Here is a 27,238-nt window from a genome sequence, read left to right as displayed (position 1 = left end):
TAACCTCGGTGGGGTCAACCCAGTAGCTGTACGGAGAATCCTCCATATAGTCTTAGCATGGTAACTGTAAAAAAATGTTTAATTATTTTATTACAATCACAGAAACAATATTTTTGACTTTCAGACCAGATTCGCTTTGTTAAGTTGTCCTTTGTAAAAATCACATCTCATTGAAGGTGCCAAAGGAAAATCTTTATTTTTAGCGGAACCTTCGGCTTCCATATAAATTTATTGGTGAAGGGGCTGCCCTGGTTTATTAGATACTGATATGTAGATCGTACTATAAAATAGCCATAACTATGTATGTCCCAAGTAAAAATATCCCTTCCATAAGAGAGCTGGTAAGGCACAATTTTGGCTACTAGGTTATGCCAAGCTATAAGTTTATCGCCAACAAAACCTCTTAGAAAAGAGATATTCAGTGGCATTTGATTTATCACATTTCCCATGGTGACGTGGGAATAATGGACAATATTGTTCAAAGGTTTAGAGCCTACCCAAGTGTCCTTCCAAAATCTGATTTGTGATCCATCTTTCAGCTTAAAGGTTCCACATCCCAGAACATCTTCCCTGACCTTTAATAGACCTTTCCAGAATGTGAGTCTCCAGGTTTAATTTGAATCTGAGACAAACACTTTGAACCATGATATTTATTTCTGAGTAAAGTTTGCCATGGGACTTCTTCATTAAGTAACTTGTAGTTTCTAAGAATGTATTTATTTTTAATATAGAGATTTGTTATTACCAAGCCCCCTTGATCTTGCGGACGACACATGATATCCCATTTGGCTAGGTGATATTTTATTTTATCAATGTTACCTTGCCAGAAGAATCTCGATCCATAAAAGTCTAGCCTTTTAAGGACACCTTTAGGGATTTCAAAAAAGGACATCATGAACATGGGAAGGCTACTCAAAACTAAGTTCAGTAGAAACAGCCTCCCCCCTAGGATAAATGTTTAGCTTTCGTGGTATTTAGTTTATGTGTAAATCTTTCCTCAATTATAGTCCAATCTGCATTACAGAGTTTACAGTAGTGCATAGGGTTACCTAAGTACCTGAAAGGGTATAACCCTAAATCGCAGCCAAATAGTTCTGTATATTCTTGCTCATACTGTTTTGCCTCTCCATAACAAAAGATCTTGCTCTTGTGGATGTTTATTTTTAATCCTGATAATTGCTCAAAGACACAAAGCACTAGCGTCATATTTTTAGCTTGCTCCAAATCATGGTCCATGAATAGGATCATGTCATCTGCATATTGCAAAATAGACAATCCATCTTCCACAAGGTGGGGTATCACCCCTTTAATTTGTCCATCATCCTTTGCTGCCTCATGAGTCTATTTGTAGCAACCTTCCTGAATATTTTGGAGCTCACATTTAGTAGACAAATGGGTCTATATTGTTGCATTTTTTTTGCCTCTTTTATTTTTGGTAGAAGAGTGATTACTCCAAAATTTAGGCTACACAACTGAAGACGTTCTTCATAAAAATCCATGAATGTCACCATAGGATCTGGTTTTGTAATATCCCAAAACACTTGATAAAATTTAGCTAGGAAACCATCCGGACCAGAGGATTTGTAGTGTTCCATTTGAAACATTGCCTCTTTCTCTATGAATGGCACTATGAGGAGATTATTTTCCTCCTCTGTCACCTAAGGTATGTCATGATTATAGTTTTAAACCATGCTAAAATTATTATCCTCTGGTGGTGTCAAACCTTTGTAATAGTTTGTGATATATGATTTTAATTCGGCATCACCCACTATTACTCCATCCTCTTGTTCTAATTTGAAGATGTGTTGTTTTCTATGTTTACCATTAGCAACAAAATGAAAAAATTGGGTGTTATCATCTCCTTCCAAGAGGTCTTTAGTTTTGGCTCTCTCATACCATTTATTCTCTTCTTCCCTCAAAAGGTAAACTAATCGTTCGTTGAGGTAACGCTTGAGATTTAGATCATGCTCAGAGAGAATAATAAAATTCTACCTTTTTGTCCAATTCATAATTCATTCAGACTAAAATCTTCTTATCTTTTTTATTTTGGCCTGCTATATTTTTGGCCCATGCTCTGTGGAATTGTCGGAGTATCCTTATTTTATTCTGCTATTTTTCCATTGCAGAGGTTCCTCCAATTTCCATTCACCATTTATTAGCAACTAAATCATAAAAATCATCTGTTATTAACCAACCTCATTCAAATTTAAATAAAGGTTGTTGTTTACTATGAGAAGAAGCACTAATATTTAATAATAAAGGTGTATGAGCCAATACTTCAGTCTTTAGCTTGTACTATTGTGAGAGAAATTTTTTTGCTCCCACTCTGTACTAATTAAGACTCCGTCTAATTTCTCAAATGTTGGGTTGTCTTGGCTGCTCACCCAGGTATATTGGTGACCCGTCATTTGTATCTCCTTTAGTTCTAGAGATTGGATGACCATGTTGAATAAATCTGGCTATTTTGCTTCAAAATTGTTCTTGTTTTTATCTCCAGGACAACGCATAATATTGAAATCCCCACATATTATGTATGGTAGTGTTTCTTTACTACAGGTATGTGCCAATTCTGTTAAAAAGTTTTCCTTGTTGTGATGTTGTGTAGATCCATATACTGCAAACAACGACCATGTGAAGTCTTCATTTTTATTACAACGCGTGAACTTAACTTAAAAGTCCTCTTCATCAATGGCTCCAATATCATTACATTAAGGTCAACATCGAGGAGAATTCCCACAGAATGACCATGCGGGGTGTTCACACCGGTTTTTGACCATAGTCAACCAATGATGGTAAGGTTCTGACAGCCGCGTCAACACAATTTTCTTAAGGTCGCATCTAGGAATTAATCCCAGCCCATCTCCATGAGAGCAATAAAATCAACTTGCTCTTCCTTTACCATATTTTCCACATAACCGTGTTTAGGCAAGTCTCCAAGACCTTTGTTATTCCAGAAGACCCCTTTCATTTGAGACTCGATCAACTTGGATGGAGTAATAGGTATTTCAGGTGTAAATCCCACATTGTACATTTCCCGCAGCTACACTTTTTTTCTGTGAGGGATGGCTTTAAGCTCACAACATATGTGACCTAATCCCTCATTATGCATGCTCTCATCGAAATCCCCACATATGTGGTTAAGCAGTGCATCTAAACTATCATCTTCTTCCTCATCCAAGTCAATCTTATGAGAGGTACACCTGTTACTAGAACTTTTTTTCTTTAGCCGAAACCATAAGCATTCTATTTGTATGTTATTAAGAGAGGTAATAAAAGAAGAAATAACACTAGCTATTATCTCTACCCATAGAAACACCTAGTTTAGCTATTCTAGTAGAAGCAACATCATCACAAAAAGATGGGAAAGATGGAGAGGTACCTAACTCCAATGATTTTTTTTTGTCACCAGGTTCATTGCATTTTCCATTATGTTGTTGTCACTCTTGGCAGCTGCCCACTTGCTTGACCTCCTTTCAAGTGTGCCCACTCTTGGCAGCTGCCCATTTGCTTGACTTGTTGTAGTTGACTTCTCTATCACTGCAACTCTGTCCACAGTAAGTTTACATGACTCAACATGTTGCATCACCTGTTGTGAGGGCAATGGAGCTCCAACAAATTCATGATCTATGTCACTAATTACTAATTAGTAACACAGATCATGAATTTGTTGGTGCATTAGATTAGGTTACGTTTATTTCACTTTACGTACAAGTTATAAGTTATAGTCAGCTGTCCATGAACTTCCCACCAGTTTGGCTAGCTTCGCCAGCTCCGGCTCTGGCTCTAGCCACTATAGGTGGCAGAAGTGTTAGGGGAGTTGGAGCCGGTCCCCGGCCCCTGTAAGGGGAGGGGGAGCTCCTCAAAACGCACCCTTTTGCCACCCAGCACATGACAGGTGCTGCCTAGAACTAAAGCGCATTGCGTCTGCTCGTGCAGTGGTATGCAAACTATTGCCACGTGCAGGGCACACCCTCGACAATCGAGTGTCTGAGCACATGGCCCTGTTAGCATTCATATCATCCATCACTAGGTGCTATATGGTTACCTCACAAAACTAGGGTGGAAGCATGCTACCTGTAAACGTGAAGCATACATGTGCTTGAAAGTGCTGGACATACCAGAATGCATGAATGTGTACACAAGATCTAAGATTGAGTCAGGTGTTATCTCTAGGACTCGATATAAACATGCTAAGGGTCTATCTAGATCCATCTAGATGTTTTTCCAATTCTTATTCATCACCTTTCCTTTCTGTGAAAGACTTTTTCTTTCTCACATATAGCAGCTCGACGATGATCATGAGATGAGCAAAACAAAAATTCTCGCAGTTGAAGCTACCGATATAGTTGTCATTACAACCACACCAAGAGGGAATATGTTCAAGGCATGTTGGATTTTGAATTTGAGTTAGAACTTTACCATGCCTTTGACATGTTCCTCCGTGTTGTTGTTGTAATGGCAGTAACATCTCGATCTTCAATTGTGGGAGTTATTTTAATTGGCTCATGATCATCGTTGAGCTGTTACACCATGTGGGAAATGAAAAGGCCTTAGATGGAAACGAAAGACGATGAATAAAATGAAAAACAACATTTGGATGGATCCAGACAAACTCTTAGTACGTTGAATTCAGGCCCACAAGAAAATAGCATACTCGATCTTTTATCTTGTTGATGAGTATTTGCCTCATCTTTGCATCCCCAAATATCTTATATTTTTATTATTATCTTATACTTGAGCCAACGACTTATAAATCGAACGCAGCAGAATGCTGGATGAGGATTATCAAAAGTTCAGGATGTTCATGAGACCGAGGTTTCTTCCTAGGTTTTATAGAACATAAAGAAGAGGCGAGGTTATTGCTATTAGGGGGTGTTTGTCAATTGTGACTTACAAGTCACTGTCAAAAAATAAAACAGTCATGTGTAATCTAGTAAAAGTTGGTGAGCATCATTTACTTGGTGCTACGCATATCAAGGTCATATATGAAAAATGAAAGGTGGTGGGCTTTGAGTGTTGCCGGTCACCTACAATATATCATAGGTGATGTTTTCTTTTTGCCTGTGACCTTTTACAAGATATTAGTAACGCATCATTAGTGATGGGCTCGATGGCGCCACCTTTGTTTGATGTTCTTTGCATGTCTCCATTTACCCTGTTTCACAAACATGGTATAAGGTAACTTAGAATTTACAAATCCCAAGGTACCAAACTAATCTTGAACCTTTTATTTGAAATCCAACATTCAAAGTTAACATTTCAGTTGCATTGCCTCCATTTTTATGAGAAGGTCAACCACTCAATTTATTACAATTCAGCGCAACAATTATTATTTTATATATCCGGTTAGAAAATAACTTTTACATACTCACACATCTATACTGCTCCAAAAATTTGGCTATTTTTTTTTGTATTTTGACCAACTCATTAAAATCTTGTCATAGTTAAACAATGTACTTTCGAACAGGGTTACTGTGTTGACAGATAAATTGAAAAGCTCATATACTTCGATTTGACAGTAATGTTGTTTTGTTTGTAGGAATATGATGACATGTTCAGAATGAGCACTATACTCAATGTTTGGATTAATAATGTTTCAACTTTTTGACACGTGAGCTGTTCAATAAAGAAGGGAAGCAAAGCTGCATGCTCGAAAATAAAGCCTCTCCTCTTACACGTGCACCCCCACGCGTCAGATGGCAGCTGTTTCAACTGCACACGTAGCTTCCTAGCGGCCGATCTCGGTGCGCCTGCCGGCCTGCGACGTGCCCGAACTAGATGGTGCCGTGTGACAGAGCGACTGCGTGTGTCCACACATGGAAACCTGCAGTGCCCTTTTAATTTATATATTATATATACATGTTCCGTTTAAGCTGCAGCGTTCCACCTCTGAGAATTCCACCTACAGATCCAACCAGCAAAGGCAGAAGCATGTCTGCGATTAAAGCGATGGTCGAGGACGCCGCCTCGTCCGCCAAGGCAGGCGCCGAGAAGGCCAAGGCCACCGCCGGCGAGAAGGTCCGTCACTCGCTTTACTGCCCTCCGCCGCGCCCGCGCACCATCCATCTGTAACATGGCGTTGTTTCCCTGCACATGCATAGTTTGTGCCAAGTGCACCAGCTGATCTTTGAGTCGTGGAAATGGCGTTGGGGAAGATGCAGGTGGAGAAGGTGACGACGAGAGACCCGATGAAGAAGCGGGAGGCTGAGGAGCGGAAGGAGGACCGGAAGCTGGAGATCGAATCCGACGAGAGGGTCGAGAAGGCCGGCCGTGGCCCCGAGAAAACCGTCACGCACACGGCGGATGAGTAGGCGACGACGGGTGAACGCGAGCAACCACTGCACCGCCTGTGGGACGAGACCGGACCCCGGAGCACGATACACAACCTGTGCGCCTGTGCTGTGGGCCATATATAGCCATACTAGCTAGGCTCGGTGTGGATATATGTTTTGTTCATAGTTCAGCTTTTTAATACTTCTCTAAGTTTTATGGGTTATATGAACTCTGTAACTTTGATCCAGTTCAAAAAAAAATACACAAATAACATCTTACTTTTGTTAAATATATTATGATATATATCCTCACTGATTAGAGATCTTACCGCTCATTTTTAAAATCTCCCACGCAGCTCCACTACCGAAAAACACACCTTTAAACCCACCTTTAGTCTCTCCACCACCTAGCCTCTCCACCTTTAGACCTAGCCTCTCTCCACCTTTAGTCCCGAAAAACTCACCACTTTAGTCCTGGAAAACTCACCTTCAGTCTCTCCACCTTTAGACCTGGTTGGATCTACCTCTCTCTACCGGAAACCTCTCTCTACCGGAAACCTCACCTGAAGTCTCTCCACCTTTAGACCTGGTTGGATCTACCTCTCTCTACCGGAAACCTACAACCACTTTAGTCCCGGAAAACTCACCACTTTAGACCTGGAAAACTCACACTTTAGTCCCGGAAAACTCACCACTTTAGACCTGGAAAACTCACCTTCAGTCTCTCCACCTTTAGACCCGGTTGAATCTACCTCTCTCCACCTTTAAATCCAGGAAACCCACAACCACTTTAGTCCTGGAAAGCTCACCTTCAGTCTCTCCACCTTTAATCCCTTTAGACCTTCAGTCTCTCCACCTTTAATCCATTTAGACCTGGTTGGATCTACCTCTCTCCACCTTTAAATTCAGGAAACCCACAACCACTTTAGTCCTGGAAAACTCACCTTCAGTCTCTCCACCTTTAATCCCTCTACCTCTCTCCACCTTTAAATCAGGAAACCCACCTTTAGGAAACCCGGTTGAATCTACCTCTCCACCTTTAAGTTGCACCTGTAGACCAGTTGGATCTACCTCTCTCCACCTTTAAGTTGACCAGGAAACCCACCTTTAAACCCGGTTGGATCTTTTTAAACTCGGTTGGATCTACCTCTCTCCACCTTTAAGTTGGATCTACCTGTCTCCATCTTTAATCAGTCTCTCCACCTTTAGTCCTGGTTAGTCAGTCTCTCCACCTTTAGTAGTCAGTCTCTCCACCTTTAGTCCCGGTTGGATGATTCCAACTACCTCTCTCCACCTTTAATCAGTCTCTCCACCTTTAGTCTCGGTTAGTCAGTCTCTCCACCTTTAGTAGTCAGTCTCTCCACCTTTAATCCCGGTTAGTCAGTCTCTCCACCTTTAGTCCCGGTTGGATGATAGGGTTATAGATCTCGATTTAGTCAGTCTCTCCACCTTTTGTCCCGGTTAGTCAGTCTCTCCACCTTTAGTCCTGGTTAGTCAATCTTCCACCTTTAGTTCCGGTTGGATAGGGTCATAGATCTCGAAAATCTAACCGAAAATCATAGGGCTACGGATCCTGAAAATCCAACACCTTTAGTCCCGATTGGTGTAACACCCAATGTTAATAACAACTTAAGTATGACATCAAGAAGTAATGGTAAAGTTTGGATTAAAGGAAGGTAACTTGAGTCAAAGTCAAATTTGAGCCGAATTTAGCTAAAATTGCAATTTGGAGATTTAAATTCGGAAAAATTTACCAAAAACATGAAGTTGAGGCTTGGAAGTTTAGAACTTAAGGGAATGAAATTGGACATTAAATCAAGTTCCAAACTCCTTAAGAAATGCAATTGAAAATCAAAATCAAGTAAGTACTATTCCTTAACCGAAAACATGAAAATTCAGAAAAACATGATGAGTATCCACTTTGGAAATTGATTTCTGCCAAACTTTCCAAGCAAGTGGACCAAGGTAACTGCACAGCAATGAAGCATGATCTTTGGACAAGTTTAATAGGGTGTTGTTGATCAGGAATAGTGAAGGAATCAAATTTAAATTGAGGCTCAAAGTCAGCACTCTGGCCATTTTCGGCCTAACTACTGAACTGCATTTTTCCTAAGTCTGAAAACAGCAGCAAGTGGCTATGTTTGGAGCAAAATTTAGAAAAATTTAGTGTAAAAGATATATGAGTTCATGTGCAAAATGGAATCTATGTTAGTTGTGGAACAAGGATGGGCAAGGGTCAAGCTGCATGGAACAAGTTTGCCTAATTTAAATCGAGCTCAAAGTAGGGAAGAAACCTCTGTTTTGGAACCTGATGAAGCAGAATCGTCAAGGTTCAGTTATAGAAGCTTCTGGTCGAACTTCAAGCTCCAAAATTTCAGTGTTAGGATGCTCATTTCGGTTGGAGGTCAATCTATCAACTGAAGTACTTGGGCTACTCTACAAGTTTGCTTAAGGAACATTTGGACCTTCGGATTTGAAATTGGTCGATAGGGAAGTCTGAATTTCAGAGAAGAAGAAGAAGAAAGAGGGAAACAGGCGAGCAGGAATAGAGCCGTGCCACCACCGGCACCTCTGCCCGCCGGCCAGCGCAACAACCTCATCCGCGCCACGCACGCCCGTGAGCTGTCGAGGTGGCCTCCATGCACGCGGTGAATACTTGAATATATACTGCTCCCACCTCATCCATTTACCCTGCCGCCAGTTTCACCGAAACGAGCAGAGCACGACAGTAGCACCGCCACCGGCCAATTCCACCACGCCGCCGCTCCTCTCCTCGATTCCTTCTGCCCGAAGCTCCGCTAGCACCTCGCCGACACCCCTACCCCTCCGTTTCCCCAGCTCCCCGCCGGCGAGCCTGAATCGCCCCTGTTCCTGTCCGCTCGGCCACTACCCCTGGTCCTCCGGTGAGCCCTCCGCGCTGCCCCTTCTCCACTCTTGTGCTTGGGTTTAGAGGCTCCTTAGGTCACGTAGACGCCGTAGGACACCTCCGCTGGCCGCTTGCGCCGCCACCGGACCTAGAAGCCGGCCAGCCTCCGGCCATGGCCACCGCTGCCCATGGAGGGCCCAGTTCAGGCCGCCTCCTGAAGCGTCCCTACATAAGTAGAGACTAAATGTGATATAAACATCAGTCCCAGGAGGCTGATAACACATTTATTCCATAGATAATTCAGTTACCGTACAACTCCCGAGGGAGTTGGCGTGAGAGCCACGCAGCGATAAGAAGTAAATAAACAACAGCGGCTAACCAAGGGACTGCCAAAAGACAACACTCGAGACTACACGGCAGCAGCAGCATCTTGGAAAGGCCAACACCACAGGGCAGCGTTGGGTGCGGACACAACCTCTACTCAAGGTCTTCAGCGATGAAGTCCGGGTCTTCCTCTGTAGTAACGAAGCAAGGGTGAGTACGAACGTACTCAACAAGTCCAACCCCATCCACGGAGGGGGATACAAGCAAGTATATGCACAGGATATATCAAGGATAGGCTAGGGTTTATTTGCAATAAAGCTAGATTTTCAACACATGCATGGGCTCATTTTCAAACAAGTTTTCGTAAAGCTTTTTCTTTAGTAACCGAAACATTAAGTGGGGTTGATCCTACCCAAAAGGATCCAAGTTTTATCGCTATCGGACTTCCCGTCCACCATAGCTCACGGCACAACTGCCGGACACTTCCGAAACCCAACACACACACACACATGCGACATCCAAGCCCAAGTGCTAGTTATGTGACCAAGCCGTAACTCATCCAATGCCGTGGACACGGCTACCCGGATAGGTTTTAACTCTGCAGAGGTTGTACACTTTTCCCACAAGTAGGGTACCGCAGCACGATCACCTTAGTACCATTACGGATCCTAACAAAGCCATTACCCACCTTAGCTAAGACTGGCTAGTCCTCACGAAAGCACCCAAGGGGTTCACGGCTCATCCAGGAGACCGTAACCGGGACCTAAGTCACCAAGATCTTACTCCTTTTCCATGGGCTCCTGTTGCTCACCAGCACTCCTGAAGACTAACAGTTTAGCTAGTGGGATTTATGCTAAGCCGTTGCCCATACAATGGTCGAGTGGTTGCACGATGGTTGAATTAGGCAAGATGACACATCAACTCGGTCCTTAATCATGACAAGATGGATATCTCCTGATATTGCTCAACCACTAAGGTACGAGCGCAACACCCTGGCATTTCACACAAGAAATACCAATCTATCTTGTCTACACATTCCTTTCCCTTGAACCCGGAAAACCATTTTCCCAATTGAACACACACACACACTTATTTTCCAAGTAAACCATTGTAATAATGATTGTAGTCGAGTAGCTATTTCCTAAGCATTCTAGCAGTGGTTATCGCCTAAATAGAGCGAGTCATATTTAGAGACAACCATAGGATAACAAGGAACGTTCATAACAATCAAGGGGTGGCTATCCAACCATGTCTTGCAATAAAATAATATGCATTTTATAAAACCGGCCAATAGGTTGTGTTTGAAAAACTAGGTATTAAGTATGCATCAAAGGGTGAGATTGGACTTGCTGTCTTCAAAGCCTTCCGGGAGTTCCGGCTCATGCTGCTGATCCTCGGGCTCGGGCTCGCGGTCAAACTTCTCCTTGGGCTCCTCCTCGGGCAATCCGCGATCTACGACACACACAAATGGGCACACAAATAAATAAAAGAAAATTGGTTTTTATCCGTTGAGCTCCGAACAGAAAATGCGAACGAAAAATAAGTATAAGGAATATTTTTGGGAAATTTGGATATGGATCGGCGGAAGGATTCTGGAGGATGACGTGGTAAAATTTGGGATTAATTGGAGGAAGTTTGCCACAAGAAATGACGAGTTAAACATGGTTTAAGGGCTTAATACGGAGGTTTAGGACTGATTTGCGATAAACTAGGGACCTATTTGTAAATAATCGTGGAGGTGGAGGGGCTTATCTGCGAATAGATTTATGGGAGTGGTGGAAGGACTAATCTGCAAATAAGAAGAAAGAGGGGGTCGAATCAGAAATTTGGGCATCCTTATCTTCCTCTTCTCCAGGAACTTGGAGAGGGAGAGAGAGAAGAGGGGGCCGGCGGGGAGCCGAGGGCCGGGGGCGGCAGAGGGAGAGGAGAGGGCTCCATTTTGCCCCCTTACCTTGGGGTAAGAGATGGGGGAGGTGCGGCTGGTGATGGGCAAGGTGGTGCAGGCGGCCGGGGCCGGGTCGGGCGCGTGGCCCGAGGGAGGCGTTGGCCGCGCGGGCCAGGCGGCGCGAGCCCCAGGCACGTGGAGGGGGCCGGGCGGTCGGTGGTATGGCGCCAGGAAGGGTGGACGCCAGGGAGAAGGAGGAGGAGAGAGAAGGAAGGAGGAAGAAGAAAGAAGAAAGGAAGAAAGGAAGAAGGAAAAAGAAAAGGAAAGGGGAGGGGAAAAAGAGAAGAAAAAGAGGGAGACTGTCAGCGTTTGCGGCACGCGGTCGGAGCACGCGCGCGGCGTCTGGCGACAGCACGCGGCGAAAATTATGGGCACGGATAAAAATGATGGCTGTCGGCTTGGGTGCCGGGATGGCGAAATCGCCGGGAAGGTTTTAGAATTTCGGGAGCTCAGCGGTAAAAAGATTTTGAAAGCGATTTTTAACGGGTGATTTTAGGTTGGTGATTTTGCGGATGTTACACCTCCGGGTGGGCTAGCACCACCCGAAGGTGAGCCGGGGCCAAGGGGTGCTTCCCGGCCCGGCCCTATCGCCGGCACGGCTGCCGCCGGCGAGCCGCCGGCCTTGCCCGCCCCAGCGCCCTGCTTTGGTGTCGGGCATGGGAGGTCTGGCCGGCTGGCCCACGCACCAGTGAGGATAGGGTAAGGGGGAGGGGGCCGGTAGGAGAAAAAAAGTAGTCCAGGGGTTTTTTCGGATAAGGTTTGAATTTCTAATTTTAAAAATCAATTTAATTACCTTTTACACCTTTTAATTCACCAAAATTCAGAGGAACACCCAAAAATAATGAAATACATTTTAATAGGTTTGTTTTTATCTCCTTTATGCATTAAAATTGTTAAAACTTATTATTTATAAAAACATTTTAGGTATTTATTTAGTGCCTTTAATCAAAGGTATTAAATAAGCACTTAATAATTCCAAAATATATAAAATATGAACTAATGCTTTTCTAATTACAAATTAACCATAATCTATAGTAATTAGGAGTTTAAGGTTAGAAAATATTTTTGATGCTTTTCAAAAATAAAAGAAAAGGCTTACTTTTAAAAGATAAAGATTTAAGTATCTATTTAATGCCTTTCCTTAAAATGTTTAAATAAATGCCTAAGCTTTATAACTAAATAAAATTCTGAATAATGTTTTGATTAATTACAAACAAATGTTAATCTATAATTTTGCATTTTCTTTTACCTTAGAAATTATTTCAAATGCTTTTCAAAAATAAAAAGAAAAGTCTAAAATGGGTTTAAACAAGGGAGTTTAAATCACGAGTTAGACGTTATGGGTAGAGTTTTGTTGGCCTGCAACTTTATCATTAAGTTAAGTTGTCTAAGTCACTGTTGGCTTGCAACTTTATCATGAAAGAAGTTGTAGAGTCCTGTACTTAAAAAGTTGCATCTCTGACTCATGCATACGTTTTATCGTAGATACTGAAGCTCCAGAAGCGGAATTTCTGGAAATTTCTGAAGAACCTCCGGAGTTTGTGGAAATTATTGAGTTGATCCCTTGTGAAGCCGAACCATCGAGCAACGCTAACATTTTTACAGATCAAGGCAAGCCCTGGTGCATCTATGCCTATCTATTTTGGAGCTATTATTTCATGTGTCCAACTATTGGTTATTTCTTTATGAATGCATTAAGTCTAGGAATTGATTGAAACCTTACTTTTATGCACAATCCAACCTTGTTATTACGGACATCTTTGCCACTTGTTCAATAATTAGTAAGTATCCCATGCTTAGCAAAGCATAGTCGCGCTACCTTTACCATTCCTGAGAACCTATGGTACTCAGCAGCCTAAGGTAATATTGTCATACATATGTATATCAAAGAAATGACCTGTTTTGGAAAATAGTGGACGGAAGCTTGGATGGAATCAAGAAAGGAGTCTTGAGTTCCGTAGTTCCATCTACTCGATTAATTTGATTAAGGACCGATCGTTGTTTTAACCCGTGATCAAGTGATATTACCTGGTTGCTTACTGCTATATGGGAACCAGCAAGCCCGGTAGGTTAGTTGGCTCTCTGATCGGAAATATTTCATACCCGTGCTTGGTGTGCAGTGGAAGGGCAGGGCGTAGCCTGAAACTCACAGTGGAGATCGCCAGACATGGGGTTCCATGTGGGGGTGCGGCCCTGGGTTCGAGTAGTCATATTTCCGATCGTTGGGTACATCTAATCGAAAGGTCGTTATGTGTAACCCGGAAAGTTGTACATGGCTAGTGGTTGGGTATCTCCTGCAGGATGTAAATCGGTCCGGATTGCCACAATTCTTGGATATCAATGCACTTGATCATTGCTTAAGCATCGTAGTGTAACAAAGAGAAGGGAACCGTTGCTTTTGAATAAATATGTTGTATGACTTAGTTCCATCTGGTTGCTAAAATATTTTTCATCATCTAGACTGATCAGGTAACAAACTCAATCTGAAATAAAAGATAAAGCTAAGGTTTCACTTATAATAAGCTCTTTCTACAAAATGTGAGTCAGCCAGTACACCATAAAGCTATCATACAGTATGTCAAAAATATTTATATTGGTTAGACGGGTCAGACTTGCTGAGTACTTCGTACTCAGGGGATCCTTTGTTGTTGTTTTCAGAAGCCCAGCAGGGACCCACCGAGGAGGAAGCACCGAAGAACTAGGGTATCTTATGAGTCTCATGATACCCTAGAATAAACTTAGATGTTTAATTACTTACCCCGGACTATTTTATATTTAAACCCTTAGCAATGGTTTAACTTGCACTGTTAAGTTTCTTCGATCTATGGTTTCTAATAAATTGTACCCCTGTTATGTATGTAAAAATGTAATGTTTGTTGATGCTATCCCATCGTGGAAGCAATCCTGATATATGGCTATGGAACACACCGTGGAGGTTTTCAAGGAGTTCTGTGAATAGAATCCTTGACGGACTACCGGACTTACACTATTTTAAGTGTGTTATGGATAATTGTTGTTCTAACAACAATTAGGCACACTTAAGCAGTTTAAGTTGGGCGGTTCCGCCACAGCTGGTATCAGAGCCATAGGTTGGGATAATCAACAATTATTACTATTTAAAAATTGAGACTCTATTTTAAATAAAGAAAACGTGAGTCTTAGGTGGCAGTAGTATTAATTGGTTGATTGTTTTGCAGATGCTAACCGTTTGCTGTGTGTCGCTTGTATTCGGTAGCATATTATTATGGAGGGATTACGATGCCACCAATTTTTCTACGAGTGTGTATATGAGTCTGAAAGCACGTAGGAATCGATGCATCATAAATGCATAGCATGTTTTAAAAACTTTTGGGTTTGGTGAGTGTTGTTAGACCTAAAACCTGTTCCGTGCATTAGAAGTTAGACGTGGTCAGGACCGGTGCAAACAGGGGACCGAAGAAAAAAGTACCAAGGAATATGAATAGACCTAGAATCCTTTGATGCAACCAGCTTCACTATAATACTATGGGAGGACATCATTTCAAATATACCTGAAATTTTGATGGATTATGATGAAGTTCGAGGAATTTAGTTTCAAAAGTTGAAGATATGACATATAAGTAGATGGGAGAAAAAGTTTAATGGATTTATTTACAATTTCTTGGCAGAATGTCAGATCCTAAGGGGCCCAATGCTTCCGGGATGGGCGTTAATGACGAAATTCCACCACGAGCTCCAACGCTGGCCGATGCTATTGCCAGCCTGGTGAATTCTCAGGTTGAGCAAGCCCGGCTGCTTCAGATGATTGCGCAGAACACAGGGAATATAGGTGGTCGGAGGGATCCAGAGCAGGGTGTGACTTACACCCAGTTCTTGGAGACTCGTCCCCCTATGTTTCAAAAAGCTGAACACCCACTGCAAGCAAATGAATGGCTCCAGACACTGCAACAAAAGTTTCGTGTAATTCCACATTGCACGGAAGCACAAAAGGCGGAGTTTGCCGAACTCCAACTTCAAGGTCCTGCCAGAACTTGGTGGACCAGTTATTTGGCAAGGCAACCCGTGGGAAGGGAGATTACTTGCGGGAGATTTCAAGAATGCTTTCCGTACCCAGTTCATACCTGAGGGAGTTTTACGGATGAAGCTAGAGCAATTTCTAAGGCTTCAATGGGAAGGTCGAAGCGTACTGGAGTACACTCATGAGTTTGGCCATTTGGCCTAATATGCCCCAAAGCATGTGAACACGGAATCCAAGAAGAGGGACTGCTATCTTCGAGGACTGAATGTGAGGATGCAGGAGAAGTTATCCACCTGCACCTTCGCTGATTATAGTGCTGTGGTAAGTGTAGCCATTACCGCAGAAGAGAAAATGAGAATCCTGGATGAGACTTTAAAGAAGGAAGAATCCCTAAAGAGGAAGAATATTCCATCCGGGGCGTCAGAAGGTGCTTCACAGAGGATGAAGGTTATCTATCGAGCTCCTCCTCGACCAACATACTAGCCTTCATTCCAGCAGAGGCGACCCCAACCTTGGATTGCCAGGAGCCCCATGAATACACCTCGCGCAGTGAGTGCACCAGCTTCCGGGTTCCGTAACCCCATTCCTATAGGAAATCAACAAGTTTGCTTTAATTGTGGAAGGCCAGGGCACTTCGCCCGTGATTGCCATTTTCCCAAGGCCGGAGGAAACACGAATGTAAAGGCTCAGACTTCGGGCCAAGGTATGGGTCAGAAATTTGCCCGAAAGAAGTTTGTGAACACCCAGACTGGGAGGGTTCATTACATGAATGTTGAGGAAATTCCGGAGGGTGAGCCTATCCTAGCAGGTATGTTCTCTATCAACGATCACCCTGCCATGGTTTTATTTGATTCTGGCGCTTCGCATACTTTTATAAGTAAGAAATTTGTGAAGCGGCACCAAATGGAAGTATACACAGTCAACACTAATTATACTATACAAGCCACTGGAGCCACCCAAAATACCAATCAAGTTGCTCGTGATGTGGTCTTAAATTTAGAGGGATGGAAAGTGGGTGCAACTCCTTTAATTTTGGAAGGATAGGGAATAGATATTATTTTGGGAGTTAATTGGATGAAACAGTATAAGGTTTAGATTGATGTGTCCAGTCGAACCATTAGCTTAAAAGATTCACAAGGATATCCTTTCAACCTCCAATTACCCACTCGTCCATGTTTGGACCAAATGGTTATGTAACTCATGTTGGGTTAGTCGTAGCACATGTCTCTACACGTACCCACATTATTACTTTGACATCTCCATGTCCATGACTTGTGAAACATAGTCATCAACTAACAAATGTGCTAGTCTAATATTCATGTGTGTCCTCACATGAACTCCGACTAGGGACAACATTTAGAATAACCATACAAGTAAAGAGTTTCACACACAATTCACATAGTTGCAAATCAATTCAAGTAGCCTTTAATGGATATTCAAAGAACACAATATAAAACATGGACACAATGGAATATCATCATCTCTATGATTGCCACTAGGGCATACCACCAACAAAAAGTCGATCTCATGCCCATACGGCAAGGAGCCTGAGAAATTCTGGTTTGATATCTCTAAGGCCGATAAGATCTTTGACTTGCTACTGCAAGAAGGGCAGATCAAGCTCTCACCATACCATACGATCCTGTTGACCGAAGAACTTAAGAAGATCAAGTACTGCAAGTGGCAAAATGCCAAATCTCATGACACCAACGAGCGCAAAATCTTCCACCAGCAGATCCAATCAGCTATTGAGCAAGGGAGTCTCATGTTTGAAGTTCCCTCAAAACCAGCAAAGCCGATGAAAATGGACCAACATTCGTTCCCAACCAATATGGTGGAAGTTGGGGGCAAAAGCGTGCCTCCCACGAAGGTGATGACATCAGAATCGACCAGGAGGAGTGGAGCTATGGACCCCAAAGTACAGGTATCGGTCGACACCATCAAAGGAAAGGGTCGGTTACAGGAGGGGGAAAGCTCAGAAAGGCCTTGCTGTCGGGCATACTCCCCAGGTCCACGAGTAGGCCTTGGACGGCCCACCAAGGGACGTACTCGGACAAGATCAGAACAAGGATGGGCGTATCCTTCTCGGATTAGTCTTGTATAATTATGGAAAACTACTCGGGCCAATGCCGAGTCGAACTCTGTAATAGTACCTGACTAGGACTCGGACTTGTAACCCTGCCTTCCCGTGTATATAACATCGGGCAGGGACCCCCCTCAACACATCGGAACATATCATCATCTCTCAAGACCAGAACATACATCAATACAAGACCAACACACAGGACGTAGGGTATTACGCGATCTAGCGGCCCGAACCTGTCTAAATCGTGTTCCTTGCGTCACCATTAATTCCTTGATTCTCGACGACCCTCACCGCATAAAAGACCACCTAGAGTACTCCCTAGGCAGGTTGCCGGTCTAAAACACCGAAAGCTGGCACGCCAGGTAGGGGGACTCGTCAAGTTTCTTAGCGCGAACTCAATGGCGAAGGTCATCATCAGGCCCGTGTTCTTCATCGAAGCCGGCACCACCTTCGTTTTTGGATCCTAGTTTTGCATCGCCGAAGGCTCGGGATCGTTCCGGCGCCAGATCATCGACACTCAGGAGAAGAAACCAGAAAATCTGACCAGAAAAAATCAAGATTTCAAAGTCAACGAGTTTGAGTTCGACTACGCGTCAGATTCGACTTCACCTCGGACTACTCCAACCTTCCGCTCAGGGGTCGGGCACTCCCGACCCCAGGACTCAAGGTCGGGCGAGACGGAGCTACTCTTCCAAAAGGTCGGGCTCAACCGACCCCTGGACTCAGGGTCGGACTCGCTTCGGATTCGACGGCCCCAATCAGCATCCAAATCGGTTTCGACTTCAAAGCGGTTCCCGCACGGACTCCGCAACGCAACCAAAGTCCACCAAGGTTTTCTTGCTCGAACCCGAGTCGAACTCGAGCATGACGAAGATGTTGACTTTGACTCATCCTACTCACCAGAGATACCATTATCTGGTCCAGCCCAAGGGTTGGTAATAACTTCGACATCACAAGGCAGATTCATCCACTGGCCGGGATTGCGACCACCTCTTCTCGACCGTGACTACGACTCGCGCCTAGTCGCCCATATAGACAACTTACCATATCAAGAAGGCATTCCACTCAACCATGACGAGAGTTACACAGAAATTGCAACATCGAGCTCTGAAAGCTACTACCCAGACAGGGAAATACTTGTTATTACTAAGAATAACAACCCGGGTACTAGCCAGGACAGAACCCCTAGGCGATTAGCACAAATCGACAACATCTCCGAAGATGAATCTACTACTGACGCCCCTCACGGTGAAACTTCCGAGCAGCGCAACCAAAGAAGAGCACGCAATGCTACTCGAACTGAGCGACGACAGTTGATGGCTACAAGTATCCCCATTACGAATCTTGAAAGGGCTTTCAATGTAGTGCAGGCTCAGGAGCACAATACTGCACTCGCGACCATCGCCTCAATAAACCTTTTAACTACGTTGATGCCTTAGGATAGGGACAACGCAGCCATAGCCTAACTCGTGCAGTGCGGCAACGGACTAATCGCACCACTCGCGGAGCAAGCTTACAAGCTACTTGACAAAGAATCACCAATCCCGTCTGTTCCTCGTATCACATCTCATCAAGAAGGCAGCAGGGGGGCTGCAGACAAAAACGCCACCCACAAAACGATGATGCAATCCACCAACCTTGGCAACACAGCCAAGGTCCAAGCAAGCATAAAGCTCCTGCGCGACATAAAGATATTGGTGAGGTCAGCTGCACCAACTCGGTTAAAAGCATCCGCCCTACTCGGAAGAACAATGAAATATCCAACTTTAGTGATTTGCGAGAAATTCTCAACAGTCGGCGTGAACGGGAAGTCGACAGCTACAACCATTTTCCTGCTTTCACAAACCGGGTAATGAAAACAAAATTACCCGATAAGTTCAAGCCAACCGGAATCACCAAGTACGACGGCAAGCAAGACCCAATTCAATGGCTACGCTACTACTCGCTAGCCGTCCAAGCAGCCGGGGGCAATAATGACACCAAAGTCATTCATTTACCCATATGCATGGAACCCGCACCACTGACCTGACTCGAGTCATTAAAACCCAAGTCCATTGATTCTTGGGCAGACTTGACAAAGGCTTTCACCAACAACTTCGCCGGCTCCATGGCCAGGCTAGGCAATAAGATCGACTTGAGACAAATCAAGCAAAAAGAAGGCGAGACCTTACGCGACTATCTGCGACGGTTCTTCGAAAAGAAGGCTACAATAGTTGACATCTTCGAAACAAACGTCATTGAGTGCTTCCAAAATGGACTCTATGATCGACGAACATACCAAGATTTCGGTCGCCGACGACCAGCTGATGTCAAAGAACTCAAAGTCATGGTGCAACAATGGGCTGACGAAGAAGACAAAGAGCGAGAACGGTTCGGTTCCCACCGTAACCGAGGATGTGACAACAACCACAACAATGAATCAGATAGAACTCGGCATAACGATGCTCGGAACTCCTATCCGAGTAACCACAATCGCAAAAGGAAGCCCGACAACACCGTTGCCGTCATGACCAGCTCCGGAAAAAAGGGGCACCGCAGAAACAACGAAGGGCCAACCTTCACAGAGCTACTCAAATAGCAGTGCCCATGGCATCCGACTAGCAAGCACTCGGCGATAGATTGCTACAGCATGCGCCGAGTCATGCAAGACTTACCCGCACCACCAACTCCTGAAGAGTACGCCAAAAATAAAGATAAGGGTAAAAATAAAGCCCGCAACGACGAAGAGGAAGACGGCGATTTCCAGACAGCTTCAAAAACCGTCAATGTCATATTCGGCGATATCCCAGGCACTGCATCCAAGCGAGCTAACAAACTCGTACTTAGGGAGATCATGGCCATTGAACCAACGGACCCCACACTGTTAAAATGGTCAGAAGTTCCAATTTCTTTCAGCAGAAAAGATCAATGGACAAAATTTTCAGAACCAGGCCGTTTCCCACTAGTCCTGGATCTAGTTGTGGCAGGTTCGAAGTTAACCAAAGCACTCATCGACGGCGGAAGCGGCCTCAACGTTATCTTCACCAAGACATTAAGGAAGATGTGCCTTGACGTCACTGAAATGCTTACCCCAATGGATTCACCTTTCTACAGCATCGTTCACGGAAACTCGGCCATACCACTAGGACAAGTTGTCCTTCCGGTCACCTTCGAAACTAAGGACCATTACCGCACCGAGTACATCAGATTCGAGGTTGCCGACTTCGATACATCTTATCATTCCATACTCGAACGGCCAGCACTCGCCAAGTTCATGGCCATACCGCATTATGTCTACCTGGTACTCAAAATGCCAGGCCCCAAAGGGGAGCTCACGCTACGAGGAGATCTCCGGAGATCCTACGAAAGTGACACCGAAGCCATGGAAATTGCTGCGACTACTCAATCTCCTAGTCCCATGCAGCAAGTCTTCACAGCTTACAAGAAGCTCCACCCAACCGAACTAGAGATCCCGAAAAACAAGTCGGGGTCCACAAAGGTGAAACCCGCTAGTGAGCAAGACTTCAAATCAGTCGACCTCCAGATCGGTGATCCTTCCAAGACAGCCCTGATCGAAACAGGGCTAGATCCTAAATAGGAACTCGCGCTCGTCAGTTTCCTTCGGGCTAACCATGATATCTTTGCTTGGAAGCTAGCTGACATGCCAGGTGTGCCCAAGGAACTGATCGAGCATTCTCTTAACGTCGATCCCAAAGCTACTCCAAAGCGGGAGCGACTACACCGTTTTGCTCAGGATAGACGAGAAGCAATCAAAAAAGAGTTAGCCAAGCTACTCGCGACAGGATTCATCAAAGAAGTCTTTCATCCCAACTGGCTCGCCAATCCTGTGCTTGTTCGTAAGAAAAACAACGAATGGAGAATGTGTGTTGACTATACCGACCTCAACAAACACTGCCCGAAAGATCCTTTCGGGCTACCCAGGATCAATCAAGTGGTTGACTCCACCGCTGGGTGCGCTTTGCTATGTTTTCTCAACTTCTACTCCAACTATCACCAGATAAGCCTCAAAGAAGAAGATAGAGCCAAAACAACATTCATCACGCCCTTTGGAGCTTTTTGCTACAAAACAATGTCCTTCGAACTAAAAAATGCAGGAGCAACTTATCAAAGGGCCATACAGATGTGCTTTGAAAAGCAACTTCATCGCAATGTCGAAACTTATGTCGACGATGTCATCGTCAAAACATGAAACCAGGAGGAACTCATTGCTGACTTAGAGGAAACTTTCTCTAGTATCCGCGCTTTCCGATGGAAACTCAATCCTACTAAGTGCGTCTTTGGAATACCTTCCGGCAAATTACTCGGGTTCATCATCAGCCATCGCGGCATTGAGGCCAACCTGGAGAAAATATCTGCCATCACAAATATGCAGGCACCAGCCAGCATTAAGGATGTGCAGAAACTCACAGGCTGCATGGCCGCTCTCAACCGGTTCATCTCGAGACTTGGAGAACGGGGACTACCCTTCTTCAAGCTTCTCAAACGCAAGGCAAGTTCAAATGGACGGAAGAGGCAGATGAGGCATTAACACAACTCAAAGACTTTCTGTCAAAGCCTCCTGTACTCACCGCTCCCTCTCCGAATGAAGACTTGCTCCTATACATCTCCACTACTACTCATGTCATCAGCACGGCAATAGTAGTCGAACGGTCTGAACCGGGCCACGCTTACAAGGTCCAACGACCTGTCTACTTCGTCAGCGAAGTACTCTTGGACTCCAAAACTCAGTATTCACCAGTACAAAAGCTCTTATATGCTATTCTGCTCACCTCCCGGAAGCTGCACCACTACTTCCAAGAGCACAACATCACAGTCATCTCCGACTTCCCACTCGGCGAAATTCTCCATAATAGAGATGCCACGGGTAGAATCTCCAAATGGGCAGTTGAACTCGGAGCTCTCACTTTTAACTTCAAGCCAAGGACAACCATCAAGTCTCAGGCTTTGGTCGACTTCATAGCTGAGTGGATTGAAAATCAAGTTCCAACACCAGTCAAACGACCAGAACATTGGGTAATGCACTTCGACGGATCCCTCAAACTTGAAGGAGCCGGCGCAGGCGTCTTACTCATCTCCCCCAAAGGAGACCAACTCAAGTACGTGCTGCAGATATTCTGGGAAGCATCTAATAACGAAGCCGAGTACGAAGCCCTGCTACATGGCCTTCGCCTCGCAATCTCCCTCGGCATCAAACGACTACTGGTGTACGAGGACTCCTTAGTCGTTATAAACCAGGTCAATGACGAGGGGGACCGAAACAAGGACAACATGGACGCTTATTGCAAAGAAGTCCGTAAACTAGAAAACAAATTCTCAGGCTTGGAGTTTCATCACATCGTCCGCGACAACAACGTTGCCACCGACGTTTTATCCAAAATGGGCTCAACCCGTGAAGAAGTTCCAGGAGGAATTTTTGTACATGAACTGCGCAAGCTGTCCATACCAGAACAAGTCACACCACCAGTAGCCTCGGCTACTGACATCTCTCGTGAAATCATGATGATAGAAGTCGACTGGAGGGCACCCTTCATCGACTACATCAAAGATCACCAGTTACCATCCGACAAGAATAAAGCTGAGCAAATCTCCCGGCGAGTAAAGAATTATGTTCTAGTCGGAGCCAAGCTCTACAGGAAGGGTGCATCATCTAGAGTACTCATGAAGTGCATCACCAGAGAAGATGGCTAAGAAATCTTAGAAGAGATTCACAGAGGAATCTGCGGCAACCACGCCTCTTCGAGGACACTAGTTGGCAAGGCCTTCAAAGCAGGCTTCTACAGGCCAATGGCTCTAGCCGACGCCAAGCAACTAGTTCAGAAATGCAAAGGTTGTCAATTCTTCACAAAATAGCAACATGTGCCGGCCTACAAGCTAGTCACAATACCTCCAACATGGCCATTTGCCTATTGGGGGCTCGACATGATAGGTCCGTTACCAACTGCGCTAGGAGGATTCAACAGAGTACTCGTGGCAATCGACAAATTCACCAAATGGATCAAGGTCAAACCGGTCACTTGCCCCAAGGTAGACCGAGTCCTTGACTTCTTGGATGAAATCATACACCGCTATGGTTTTCCCAACAGGATCATCACATACCTTGGGTCAAACTTCAATAATCACGACTTTTGGGAATATTGCGAGAATAGTGGCATCGACGTCCGCTACGTCTCGGTTGCTCATCCGCGAGTCAATGGACAAGTCGAGCGTGCTAATGGCATGATACTCGACGCTCTGAAGAAACAAGTACATGACGTTGGCAACACCAAAGGAGGCAGATGGCTCAAAGAGTTACCCAATGCCTTGTGGGGCCTACGTACCCAACCATGCAAGACTACGGGGCTATCACCCTATTTTTTGGTATATGGCTCGAAAGCCATACTACCCGCCGACATCATGTGGCAATCACCATCCATTGAACAATACGACGAAGAACTTGCAACAGAAACATGGCGAACAGATATAGACATTTTAGAAGAAACAAGATGCGCAGCACTAGTGCAATCTGCCAGATACCTTGAGGGTTTACGGCGTTATCATGACTGCAATGTCAAGGAAAGATCTTTCAACTCGGGCGATATGGTCCTTAAGCGTATCCAAGACACGTCAGGATTGCATAAACTCAATTCACCGTGGGAAGGTCCTTACATCGTATCAAAGGTTACGAGGCCCAGATCTTACAAACTCCAAGAGCTCTCAGGAGAACAAGTGCCAAATTCCTAGAATATCGAACATCTCTGTCGGTATTACCCATAGCAGCACCCGAGAAATCGCTTCAAGGCAACTACTCAGACCAACCGCCCGACTACCGACTTCAAGATGTCTCAGCTTCGACATGAGCTTTCAAGCACAACAAGGATCATTGCCCTGATACAAAATCTTCGTATCAATCTTTACTAAAACAAGAGTACATCAAGTTACATACGAGTACAAGTACTTGGCATACATGAAGACTACAAGCAACTGCCTACTGGTGGGCTGCATTTAAGCCTCAGGCTTTTAATATATCACAAGGCCACTCAGGTCTGCCAACCACAAGAAGGGCCCACATGCAAGGAAGCTGCGCAAAACACAGCCATGCCCAGGTACCCTACCCAAGGCAACGCCAGGAACTCCAGCATCGCCATTGCCTTGACAGCGGCAACGCCAAATCCGGCATGACGCACCTAGAGGGAACCAAGGCTGCTCTTTTGCTAGCCTTGCGGAGCCCATCTACTCTACGGCCGCACCTCCACCTCTCTCAGAGCGGGATAAAGACCGCAGCACTCATCACCCATCACTCGCGAGTTCCAGCGCGTACCCCACTGGATCACGAGCTGCAAGATGAGGCGAGCGACGACACCTCCTACGGGGATTCTTCTAGCATCGCGGCTATCCCTATGAGCGTAGGAGTCTGTGGAGGGAAGGTGGCCTCAATCTATGAGGAATCTTCTAGCACCAGTGCACTCTTTGATGGCTCTCTACACTCAAACAGAAGCAACCGAAGGCAATCCATCGCTACCCAGGAACTTGAGTTGGTTCGCTCACCAGATGGCCCTATTTATAGCCGAAAGCCACAACTACCACCTGCCCAAGCATTACTATGCACCCGTGATCAATGAGTCTGACGACTCCTGACTCTGCCCACTTGATTGCACTTATGCCACAACGGACAAAAGAGTGCAGTACACCCGTGCATCCACAAAGGACAAAGGAGTACAGTACACCCGTGTCCCTCAAAAGACGAGTACTCAACAGCATTACGACTACTTGACACTCGAGACTACTACAAGCTAAGCATGGTCTACAGCTCGGGGGCTCGGACTACTCCGATCCCAGGACCCAGGGTCGGGTGAGAGAGTTTTTCACCCTCGAAGGGGTCAGGCTTAACCGACCCCAAGCCTCAAGGTCGGGCAAGACAAAGCTTCTCCCCTAGAGGGTCGGATCCAGCTGACTCCAGCACTTCAGGGTTGGATAAGATGGAGTAAAACTACTCTTCGCAAGATAACAAACTTCAGACAACAAATCCAAAGGCTTGATATTCAAAAGTATCAATGTACTCAACACAAATACAAGAGTACATCAGAAGCTCAAAGCTCTTCTAAGGAGACAAACTCTAACATCTTGGATGCAATAGGCTCCGCCTCCTCGAGGTACTGCACATATGCTTCCTCTATGCAGTTGCGAGCCACGCCATCACCAGCTACCGTCAAGTCTGCCCTCAGGTAGTAGGACTTCACTACTGCAAGAACTTGTTTGCAAACAGTCTTGCAAAGTCCCGCTACTTTACCCGGGGCAGCTCTCAGTCGCTCGACTAGCGATTGCGGCCCTGCGCCTTCCTCCACGGGGGCTATGGCATTCACCAAATCTTCGGCCGCTCCAGACAGCTCTCGGAGTTCGCCCCGAAGTCTTCCCAAGGTCTGGGCATGATCTCTGCACGCCACCATAGCCATGGCAAGCATAACGCCATTCTACATCTTTCGGTCCCACTGATGCTCGCAAGCAGCCTGTGCTTCTGTAAGCGCAGCCCGAAGATGTTCGGCTTCATCTACCACTCGGTCATGAGTGTTTCTCCAGTCAATGACTTGGCTCCTTGCAGCCGCTTCCTGCTTCTTGAGCTCTACAAAGCAAAGAACTCAGACCACAACCAACTATAGTTGGACACACCCAGAGTAGTCGAAATGCTTACCTTGATACTTCTTGTTCAAGGACTTGTAGCGGCTCTCCAGTTTTTCCTGCAGCACCGCGTGATCCGCGCGTTCCACGGCAAAGGACTTTGCCCCGACTTCATGAACCCGAAGAGCTTCTGTCAGTCGGGCACATTCCTGCTCCAACTGATAGCTTCTTTCCTGAAAATATTCAAGTATGGTATGGTGAGTTTCAAGCCTCACAACTACTCGGGTCATGCAACAAACTTAACAAGGACATGTACTTGGAAGCCTTGGAAAACATCGATCGCCCTCTGGAACTCCAAGTCAGAAGGTAGGCTAAGTACTGGCCTTTGGGTACTCTCCACAAGATGAGGAATCGTACCCAGAGTAGCACCTACAACATTTACCATGTCAGCTATCGACTATGACTACAATAAAAAGACTACTTGCACTTACCTGGAGCAGTCGCTTGTTTGGATTTTTCAGCTACGGCTAGCGCTCCGCCAGAAGATGATGATAGGCCAGCACTCCCCGAGCCTGATGCAGCAGCGGGAATCTCCACCGAGCGAATCACATCTTGAAGCATCGACATAGTAGCTCCAAGACGGCCGGCGTCAACCTCGGGTACCTCTTCAACAGTCAAGTCCTCCAAAGGAACAGATATTGTAGTCGAGGGATCCGGTTGTGACGACCGACCCCAAATCGCATGAGTTAATCTTAATCCAAGTCCCTAATCCCCATCTCAGCTTTCCCGAGTTAAAGTACTCAACCTCCAGCCCCGGCTCCGACCCCTCTCCGTTTTTCCCCAGTCCCGACCCCGCCGACCCCAACTCACCCGCCGGATCCTTCTAAGTCTTCCCACAATGCCTACATTCAATCTGGGCAGTGGACCAACCGAGACTGATCGGTGGACCCACAAAATCTTTCTCCCAGATCTTTCGCGACAGACGCACTCGATTAGCTGCCCGCCTCAGAGTTTCTCCGCAGCGTGGCTCGTTTCTTCCGACCTCCGCCGCTCCGCCCCGTCGCCGGCCGCGACTGGATGGATATCCGCGCCCCCTTCCCCAATCGCAGCGGAAGCCCTCTGCAACCCTTTCTGCAACACCTCGCCGGCCGCACCC

The 27,238-nt window shown here is 45.4% G+C and overlaps 1 protein-coding gene across 1 annotated transcript; it reads left to right on the top strand.

The window, feature by feature from the left end:
* Positions 1-5,870: 5,870 nt before the first annotated feature.
* LOC101785372 (protein LE25) lies at positions 5,871-6,567 on the top strand. The gene is made up of 2 exons (XM_004965289.4): positions 5,871-6,018; positions 6,162-6,567. Exons 1-2 carry the CDS (start codon positions 5,932-5,934, stop codon positions 6,309-6,311), a joined length of 237 nt encoding a protein of 78 aa, XP_004965346.1. The 5' UTR covers positions 5,871-5,931; the 3' UTR covers positions 6,312-6,567.
* The last annotated feature ends 20,671 nt before the right edge of the window (positions 6,568-27,238 follow it).

The sequence above is a fragment of the Setaria italica genome, chromosome IV (genome assembly GCF_000263155.2).
Source record: "Setaria italica strain Yugu1 chromosome IV, Setaria_italica_v2.0, whole genome shotgun sequence".
NCBI classification, from domain to species: domain Eukaryota; kingdom Viridiplantae; phylum Streptophyta; class Magnoliopsida; order Poales; family Poaceae; genus Setaria; species Setaria italica.
Note: the sequence above shows the minus strand (reverse complement) of the source record. Positions and strands in the feature narration are given on the sequence as shown.